The 10,072-nt window shown below is 45.0% G+C and overlaps 1 protein-coding gene across 4 annotated transcripts in view; it reads right to left on the bottom strand.

The window, feature by feature from the left end:
- Positions 1-845: 845 nt before the first annotated feature.
- NSD2 (nuclear receptor binding SET domain protein 2) overlaps positions 846-10,072 on the bottom strand; it is a 50,632-nt gene continuing 41,405 nt past the window's right edge. For all 4 annotated transcript variants that reach the window (XM_039347628.1, XM_039347632.1, XM_039347629.1 and 1 more), the window contains exons 17-23: positions 8,373-8,476; positions 6,974-7,243; positions 6,130-6,246; positions 4,785-4,926; positions 3,837-3,943; positions 2,660-2,864; positions 846-1,878 (exon numbers count right to left, since the gene is read on the bottom strand). In XM_039347628.1, coding sequence (XP_039203562.1) covers positions 1,628-1,878; positions 2,660-2,864; positions 3,837-3,943; positions 4,785-4,926; positions 6,130-6,246; positions 6,974-7,243; positions 8,373-8,476 — 1,196 coding nt within the window. In that variant the 3' untranslated portion in view covers positions 846-1,627. The remainder of the gene's footprint in view (positions 1,879-2,659; positions 2,865-3,836; positions 3,944-4,784; positions 4,927-6,129; positions 6,247-6,973; positions 7,244-8,372; positions 8,477-10,072) is intronic.

The following is a 10,072-nucleotide window of genomic DNA, read 5'->3' as shown; positions in this document are numbered from 1 at the left end:
GCAAATGTTCTCAGACCCTACTCCACCGAGCAAGCTGAATGAATGGTAGCACTTAACTACCAGGTCACTGCTGCAATTCAATGGGCGTAAAGTTTAAATATAGCATTGAGGTGAGGACGCTTGTGTCCCGATTCTATTTAAAGTCTTACATCTATTCAACCACGCTCCAAGTATTTTAGGAGGCGCGATGCAGTTGATGAAAGCTCATGTTTTTAAACAAAATTTGTAATCTGAAAAGGCAATCTGTAGTTTACTTAATGTGGCATAACGTGACCCTCCTAAAATTTCTATCGGGAACTTTTATTAACATCCACTCCACATCACAGGTAAAACTGTATAATGCATTACTTCTGTTCACATCTTTGCCATACTCACGAAGAATGCAGGAACACCCTTTAAAAAAAACAACTTATATAAAGGAAGCTGGGATTCAGTCACCCTCCCATCAGCACAGCATCTCTTGAAAACAGAAGAGAATGGGATTAAACGGGGTGTGAGGGGAGAAGCAGGCAGAAGAACTAGGTTAAAATAATGGCCTGGATCCAGTCAGGGTCCATGGAGAAAAAGACCTACGAAATTCCCGCAATGCATCCCCAAAGGAGAAGCAACTACTAGGAGCAGCTTGAGATGCTAACGACAGCACTAGTCCACCTGCTTCCTGGTCACTAAAAACATCTATTTGTGGTTGGGCTTCCAATCCCATTTTTAGCCAGAAGTTGCCAGAAACAAAAACACAAAAAAACGGGGACGTCTGCTCAGGGAGGTCAGCTCAAGAGTTGCTTTTGTTTCCAGCATCCTTTTGACACTTATTTCAGTCTGCTTCTCAAAAGAAGTCTCAAAATAGGTTCGATTTTGAAATACTTTTATTATGCAAATACGATCTAAAAATTGGGCACAGATTTTAATATCCATTTAAAGGAGGACACTGGTAATGCATTTTTTTTCCCCTTTTTTGCTTATGGGAACTAAACAGTTGACCTGAGGCACAGTTGACTGGACTCTTCTTCCAAAGCTTGCCACGGGTTCAAGAGGTGTGCTGCTTCCTTGTCTTCAGCGTCTTGAATGTTGTTACAATTAAAACAATAAAATCAAAAGCCATGGTACCACATTCCCCCCTCCCCCACCCTCTTATTTAATGCAATCCTGTTGAGCGGATCTCCTCATCACGTTGGGCTTCAAAAGCTAGTCGAGCTCTCTCTCTCTCTTTTTCTCCCTCTATTTAAACATTTCCGAGGGGTGATTACTATTTCAAAGGCTACGAGACCGTCCATATACGCCGTCGCTGGCCGAAAAATCAACACACCTCCGTTCAGGAAGCACCGGGGAAGGAAGAACTGTTCCATTCCTAACAGTTCAAGTATTCTCATTATTTATTTCTGGAGAGAAAACCTGGTTTGTCCTGAAATGTCTGAACTTGGCAGGCCAGAGTTCATGATCAGTGCAGATGCAGCGGGCGCCCAGCTGCGGGGTTGGCTCAGTCGGTTAAAAATCGTTCGCCCCCAAAGCCAGTTCTTGCGCAAGATGTGTAGTAAATGGGTGTCCTTCCCTGATCCTATTCACAACTTATTTACAAGACAACCTTGGCAGTGGGACTGGCGGGGGGGGGGGGAGTCTGTTCCTCTCAACATTATGTCCTCTTCCACTTGTTCCTTTGCCCTTTACATTTGACCGAAATCAGTTTCCTGGGAGGCCGTTTGGCTTTCTTCTCCGTGAAGTTCTCCCCGGGGTGGTCAGGGCAAAACCACTCTCCGCTCCGGTTGCACTCCAGCAGGGCCTCCTCTTGGTGATCCTTGCAGAAGGAATTGGGGCAGAAGTGGCAGAAGGAAACGGAGGGCTTGCCACAAACGTCGCAGTGATGCCAAGGGCACTCCCACTTGCCTGCCGTGTGGGGGGGGGGGGAAAGAACAAAATATCAACTCAGAAAAACGGGCCACGATGTCCACACATCCACCAAAATCCTTCCCTCCAGCCTGAATGAACCGGACAAAGGCAGCCACTCTATTGAACAATGCACACGTTCGCTTATCTCCTTGACCGTTATCAAAATAATGGACAAGAACCGATTAAAAACAACTTGAAATAAAAAAGTCAGCATGTTGTTAAGCAAACACAACCGGAAGTGTTTAAAGCTAGAAACACACTTTTGGAGAGGGCCTCTTTCAGGACTTTTCCTTCCCGCTGAATAAACTACAATTAGCTTAACAATGTACGGTTTAACTTTGGAATCTGGTTTCCTCTCCATGAGCCTGCTGCTTTATCATTTCCAAGGACGACTCCTGAAGACGATGTCCCTCTCCCTGGGACAGAGAAGACCCCAGGCAGATGAACGTGGCCCTGCTGAGCAGAATGGCTGCTAGCCTCCTTCTCCTGCCCACCACCACCTCTCCCACGGAGCTGGCATGCAGGAACACACACACACAGACGCCCAGGAGGAGCTTGAACAATTCTGCCCGGTCAAACCCCTCAACAAAACTACACCAACCTTTCCCTTCTCACTGCTTTACCGTGGACCAGCTTGGCTGGAGACGGTTAACCCCGGACTCAACTCTTAGCTTGACCCCCCCGAAGGGGGAGCAGCGGAGGAAAACAGACTCCTTCTAAACTTGCAATTTTTCAATTACAATCCTCGCGGGTCCAAAATCTGCATTTTCTTACTCACCGAAGGGACGTTTTACCAGATCGAGGCAGGAGAGGTGATAGGTCTTGGTGCAGGACTTCCGGTCACACAGGACAAGCTGCCCTCCATCTCCGCAGCGGAAACAGTAGTCCTCCGTTTTTTTCCTAGCTTCATTTTTCGTTTTGCGTCTCCTTGCCCTTCTTTTGGTCTTCTTTCCTTTCTCTTCTGAGGCGTTGGAGGATGAATTCTTAAAAAAAGAAAAAAAAAAGAAAAAGAAAAGTTTCCGTTTTGCAGATTAGGAGATTAGTGCAGCCTTTAAGGAGTTGCCCCACCGTTTTTAGCCATTTTAAATTATAAAAACTTGTTGGGAATCCTCTTGCAAAATGTTTCCAGTGTGGTGACTTGACAATGGCCACGCAAGACGGAACTAAAGAGAGAAGCATTGTTGGTCAAAATGCCACCATCGTCCACTCTTACCTTCCTCGGGGAGAGACTATTTAATTTTGTAATTTTACTGAATGCTCCTCCACTAAAAAAACAGCTCTTGGTAGTGCCAAAAGTGCTGTTTTCAAGAGGCAACTGGACTTTCTTTGTTTTCCTCTGAAGATGTTTCCCTTCTCATCCCAGAAGCTTCTTCAGCTCTGGACTGGATGCTGGGAGAATGGCAGGATTTACACTCCTTGCAGACAGCTGGTCATTTGTACCCTGAAGCCACTTGGAGGTTTTTCTCTGTCCTGAGTCAGAGTCATTGAGAAGTGGGAGCTGTGCTTCATGCAGATATATCAATCCTTCCATTCCCCACCATCCAGTCAGAGCTGAAGAAGCTTCTTGGATGAGAAGCAAAACGTCTTCAAAGAAAAACAAGAAAGTCCAGTTGCCTCTTGAGAAAAAAAAAAGCACCTTTGGGACAACCGTGACCTGGATGACGGAGAAGGACCCAGAGGTATTCTTAGAAATAATTGGACAATTGTTTTATGATGATTTTTTTTTTTTTAACATCACAAAAAGTTTTTCAAAATTGGCCAAATTTCGTTGGGAGTTACGGGTTCCAGATTCCGGACACATTCTGTGAGTTAGTCCATTTGAGGTGCCTGGCTTCAAAAGGCCTTGCCTTAGGCTGCCCCTTTCTGCCCCCTAAAATTGGTCCCTCAGAAACCACTCGGCGAGCGTTGTAGTCGCCCGTGGAGAGAGATTCCTCTTCTTGGCGCATGTCACATACCTTCGGTCTGTCCCCAAGGAAGCCGCTGCAGTTGGGAGCCCCACACTTGCACACTGTCTTCTCATTGCCCAGGCAATCCAGATTGTAGTTGAAGGTTAATTCTGTTCCTGAGGGGGAAACCAAATTGATTTTATTAATGTTTATGGGGTTAGGAAAAAGATGGGGTCGGGATTTAGGTTAGGGTTAGGATTAAGGTTGGGGTTTTTCCAAGTAACATTCTCAATATTTAGCAAACAGCATAATGTCTGGGTTTATGTATTTAACCAACAATAATAGAAAATAGTTAATTATCATAAACAATATGCTAATTAATCATTCAATAGCCTTCTTCTTGCTAATATGTATTCCAAATTACGTATCACCTTCCTTTCTCTCTAATTCGTTTTTCTAGCCATGGATAGAAATTATCCCATGTTCTAAAGTACACCGAGCCTTCTTTCTCTTTTATCTTTTAAAGTCAATCTATCCACATTTCTACACACTATAAAATTTTCTTAACTAATTCTTCATTTGGTAAGTTTTCATTTTTCCAATGTTGGGCAAATACCATTCTTGCTGCCATTAGTACATGTGGTATTAAATATCTGCAATCTTTCTCATAATTACCTCCTATTATTCCTAACAAAAATAATTCTGGTTTAAAGTCTATTTGTTTTTTAGTCATTTTCTCCAACCATGAAAGAGGAAAAGCTTATTGTAACCATCATTACAACAGGAACAAGGTCAGCTTGGAAACAGCACCCCCAGTTTCTGCAGCTTTGTCAAACAAAATATTTTTTTCCTCTTTTGTTTGTGTTTGTTCTGCTGCATTAAGAGGGCAGGTTAAGCCCACACTTGAAAGATGTTTCAGCTGCATCAGTGTGAGAAGTTTTCTGAGCAGGCTTTTAAGGCTTGATTTCTTTTTAAGAGAAAAAAAACCTTGCACAGGAGGAGGAGAGCAGCTTGTACCTGTGGGAATGTCACACACCGCAAACAAGCCTACTCGGGTGTCGCCATGCACCGTCCACTTCAGGGTCTCGCAGTTCGGCTGGCAGCTGTGATTCATAAAGCGAGAATAGTTGCCTTTCGGCCCGGCGTCAATTATGCGGTCCTGGAAATCAAAGGAGTCAGGCAAAAATCTGAGGTACAGCTGTACCGTTTCAACAGAAACAGAGCCTTGGCCCCCCCCACAGCTGGTATATTTAATTCTTCCTCGACAGACTTAAATCTGTAATCTGTGCAAATTTTATCACACTTTTAAGAGAAACCTAGAATTTCAGAGCTCTACATCTGGATTTGATTAATTCTGCCTTACAGTAATGTCTCATCACCTAGCTAAATTAAGATACCTGGAAAACGTACAAAATTGTGAAAGAAATATAATTGTTCCTCGGTTTGGAACAATTGGGTCAGGAAGATGTGTTTTCTTTCTTTTCTCGTCTTGAGATGATTAGACAGAGAAAAAAATGTTTTGGATCTTCAATGGACAATGCAAAGAAATGGGGTTTCTTCTGGTTTTTTTTTAAAAAACAAACCTTGGTATCCCTTCCTTGAAAAGCAGGGAGGATAGAGATATTGCCATTAAGTATTTCCAGTCCTGGGAACACAGAAGGGTAAGCAAACAAGCAAAACTCTTCGTGTAGAGTAGGGGTCTTCCAACTCGGCCCTTTTATGACTTGTGGACTTCAACTCCCAGAATTCCTCAGCCAGGCACGTGTGGAGTTGAAGTCCACAAGTCATAAAAGGGCCGAGTTGGAAGACCCCTGGTGTAGAAGTTGAGAATTCCTAGATCAGTCAGAAATTATCTTTTCCTAGTTCCAAAGTAGATGAAGAAGTTGAAGCTTCAGCTTTGTTGGACAAAAGCATTTGTAGGTGAAAGGTACAGAACTGTCACATAATGCAACCTTCTCTTCTTCCATTCAGCTTTTATTATTGAATAATTACTATATTCACTTCGGAGCGTAATCCAATACACGTCTACATAAAAAGGAATGCCATTTACACATAAGAGGATTTTCACCAAGATAGGTGGATACAGGATTGCAGTTTTAAACATAACTCAAAAAAAGGGTGTCAAAGAAATACTAGCACTTCCTGTCGCCCTAATTTCTACAGAGGCGTTTTAAACTCGGTGTTTAAAACGGTGTTGATCGGTAGGCTTACTGATGTTGCTTTTGTGCTAGGTTTTTTTCCCCCCACTGTGAGAATTGAGAGTCTTGCTATTGCTGAATAAAAAGCCAGTTTATAAATACCGCATTTATAGGTACCAGGGTTAAGACGAAGGTCAAGCTAAGCCATATAAAAAGAACCCTACCTTATCAATGGTGAGCATGTAAAAGTGCGTGATGTCGTTTTCGTGAGCGTATTTGATCCTCGCCATGCATTCCCCTTCGTCAATCACTTCGCCCACATACTCGTTCACAAACTCGCCCTGAGGGAGGGGAAAGCGCAGCTGCTCAACCAGCCAAGAGAAGAAAATGGGGGGGGGGAGGAGAAAGGGAGGGGGGGGGCCTTTGCACAACCGTCAGACCTGGGTGTAAGAATCAAGCCTGGCCCCAAAGGCTGCCTCTGTCCAATTTCCCTTTTTCTTGGGCTGATACGATCCAGGTAAGCCCAACTTTTCTGTGGTTCACTGAAACATTCCTTAAGGGTGAGTTTTGCCCCACTTTACGACCGGTCTTGTCCACGGTTGTTAAGTGAATCAGTTAAGCTGATAACCAAGTGGTTAAGCGAATCTGTCTTGCCCGTGGACTTTGCTGGTCAGAAGGTCACAGAAGGGGATCATCACGTGACTCCGGGACACTCCGCGACCGTCATAACTCTGAGTCAGTGCGAAGCGTCTCAGTTTTGATCACGTGACCCACGGGGGATGCTGCAACGGTCACGAAGGGTGAGAAACGGTCACAAGTCACTTTTTACAGTGCCGTTGTAACGTCAAATGGTTACTAAATGAACTGCTGTAAAAGCCGAGGACTCTCCGTGTGGACATTTTGAGCCACAGGGGGAAAGAAAGGTGGGATGTAAACCGAAGGGAGAGACTATTATTATTATGATGCCGAAAGGCCCCTTGGGAGTCCCCCCCCCCGGCTGCACGTCCTCCATCTGGTGCTGCCACAAGCACACACACACACACACACCCCGCCGGTCAGCAGCCCCACCTTCTTAATGTCCCTCTTGGCGACCAGGCCCCAGCCCTTGCCCTCCGTCCGGATGATCTTGGTCTCCGGGTACTGGCGCTTGCTGAAGCACTGGTTCTGGCAGCGCCCTCCAGCCGGGCAGACCTGCGAGTGGCACTCGTACATCAGCATCCGGTTCAGGCACTCGGAGTCCAGGCCGCAGGGGTTCTCGTCCGAAGGCTTGCAGTTGCACTTGGGGATCTCTGAGATGTCCGCCGTATAGATCTGGACCTTCCCAAAGGGCTTGTTGACCTGCAGACGAAAGACCAAAGCAGGCGCTGACTGGGCGCCCCCCCCCAAAAGGCCCACAAGGTCCCGACCCAAGCGCACCGACCCACTTCCGTCCTTTGCGCTCGTGTGTTTTGCGCATCCCTTGCACTCTAACCCCCCCACCCCCTCGGCTTTCATGGGACCTCGAAGACTTTGGCGGCTCCTCCTGTTGCTCAGAGGCACCGAGGGGCAGGCTGCCATGGCAGCTGGGGGGGCTTCAGATTCTGCCAGCCTCGCCTGCTTCCACTTCCTTCCCCAGCACCCCACACGGGCCTCTATCCGGCCAACAGGAGGGCGAAACCCTGCTAATCCTAACCCAGCTAGCTGCCTCCTCCAAGGGGAAAGAGAACAACCAACTGGGTTAGGGTAGTCTGAGGGGCAAAAGAAGCCAGGAGATCCCTAGATATTCTGGGTAGCGGTGGGAGAAAAGGCAGGCCAGACCCCAGCTTTAGCATTCTTTGCTGTATGGAAGGGCGAGTTTGGGAACTAAAGAAAGCACACCTCTTCTCTGAGTGGTTTTTTTTTTGTGTGTAATTACACATATACAGAAATGCATAAAAATATTACCAATTCGACCTAGCAAAACACACAATCCAGAAGATTTATTGAATGCTTTTTGGATGTGAAGATGATTAAGTCATACTTTATGGATGAACATTCTGAAAAAACATTATTCTGCCACAAATATTTCCCTTTAAGTAACTGGTAGTTATTTATTTTAAATTATAGTTGCTCAGTTCTGTTTCCCATATGTTTAACACTCCTCTACTGTAGATCCAATATCTGGTTATTATCATTCAGCTTGTCAACTAGAACTAAAATCCTTTGGAAATATCTTATCCCTTCTCTAGCAATTTTTATTTAATAAAACTAGAACAAAAAGACAATTAAAGCCCTTTATCTCTCACTCCTGTACTTAAAAATGGTCCTTTCCTCTGACGATTGATACAACACAGAACCCCATTTAGGCTAAAGCTGACCTATGAAAACTCCAAAGTTTTCATCCCCAGCTACCCTCTTCTCCTTCACCCCAGAGCATCCTGGGCCCATCCCTGGACCGATTATTTTGGGGGTCAGAGAGGGACCAGACCCGTCCTTCAAAGCATCTCACCTTGATATGTTTGTAAGGGGGAGGTTTGCGTTCGTTTTCTTGAGTTTCTTTGGCTTCCCGCTGAAATTTTATCTCCCGGAAGCGTGTTTCCGCGTCTTGCAAAGCTTTAAAAAAAGAATTGGTAAAATTACAACTACAAATATTCCCTATAAGAATTAGGCCTCAACCTCATTAGCTGCTTGGATCTGCATATGTACCGTGTTTCCCCAAAAAGCAAGGCCTACACCAACAATAAGCCCTAGCTTGATTTTTTGGGGATGGGCCTAATATAAGCCCTATCCCAAAAATAAACCCTAGTTTTGGGGCGAGGCACACACCTAAAAATCAAGCTAAGGCCCACCTGCTCTGTACCCGCTCACCTGGCAGCCAGGCCTCTCCTCTCTGGCCCATTTCTTCTTCTGCAGCCAGGCCTGCATTTCTCTGAAAACCTCTTTAGCTGAGCACCAAGCGATGGATTGAATCCATGGCTCGGTACTTGGCTGCATGGACCTTCCGGGAAGGCCTGATTGCAAAATGCAGGCCTGAATGCATCTGCAGAACTTCGGCCCCAGAAGAAGTGGACCGGCTGGGTGGGGCTGTCAGTGCCAGAGGTGAGGTAAGGCCTACCCCGAAAATAAGAGCTGGTACCTCTTTTGGAGGCAAAAAATAATAATAAAAAAAATAAGACCCAGTCTTATTTTCAGGGAAACATTGTATTATATCGATATGTTACAGCATCTCAGGTTCTTGAGAAGAATGTGATGCTTATGAAGGCCAACCCCAGTTGAGGGACTAGCAGCTGTGATTTCACACAGCTGTGTACAAGTAGTCCTTGACTTACAACTGTAATGGGAGTGACTGGTATTGATTTTGCAACATTTTTTGCGAAGGTCACCCATTTAATCATCACAGTGATTAAGTGAGCGAATGGTTTGCTGGGGGTGGTTTTGCTGCAATGTATGCGGCTCGGTTGAGAAGCGCTTGAAGTTCGGTCACGTGACACTGGAGGGGAGGGACCTTCAGACCTTCAAAACCAATAGGGTCTGGGAGAAGATGGATAGATTATATTCAGAAAAAGTATGGGACTACAAAGTTTCATTTATTTTATGAGTAAATTTTATAGTAAATGTTGTAGAGATTTGTTTATGATGTAATTTAAGGGGAGTTAAAGGCTAAGTATGATATTTTTTTTTCTTTTCTTTCCTTTTCTTTTTCCTTTCCTTTTTATTGTTAACTTTGTCATTAATAACCCTGTACTCTGCTCTGGGAAGTGAGGAGGGGAGGGTTGAGGGTGGGTGGGTGGGTAAGGATAATATAGATATGGTAGTTTATGAGAGAGGTGCTGCTTGGGCACTTCCCCTATGCTGTGTTCATGTGTTTGAGAGGGATGAGAGGGGAGGAAGGTGTAGGGAGGAAGGAGGATGGTAAGAGGAGAAGGGGAGGAAGAGAGTAGGAGGGGAGGAAAGAAAGAGGAGGGAAGTAGGGAAGGTACTAGAGAGGGTGGACGCAGCCTGGGGGGAATAGGCAGGCGGTACCAATGGTTATGAATTTATTTTATCATGTAAATTGTATTTTGTATGATGAATAAATGGAAAATAAAAAAAAATTTATTGGAAAAAAACAACAAGAGGGTCTGTTGTAACTTCCAATGTTTGCCAAACAACTCGTCACAGGTTGAGAACTCCCCGTATACAATAATTATAATATAGTTACCAACCTCG

This window comes from Crotalus tigris, unplaced genomic scaffold, assembly GCF_016545835.1.
Source record: "Crotalus tigris isolate CLP2741 ecotype Arizona unplaced genomic scaffold, ASM1654583v1 scf7180000018097.2503214, whole genome shotgun sequence".
In the NCBI taxonomy this organism is placed as follows: domain Eukaryota; kingdom Metazoa; phylum Chordata; class Lepidosauria; order Squamata; family Viperidae; genus Crotalus; species Crotalus tigris.
The sequence above is the reverse complement of the archived record's forward strand: the minus strand, read 5'-3'. Positions and strand labels throughout refer to the sequence as shown.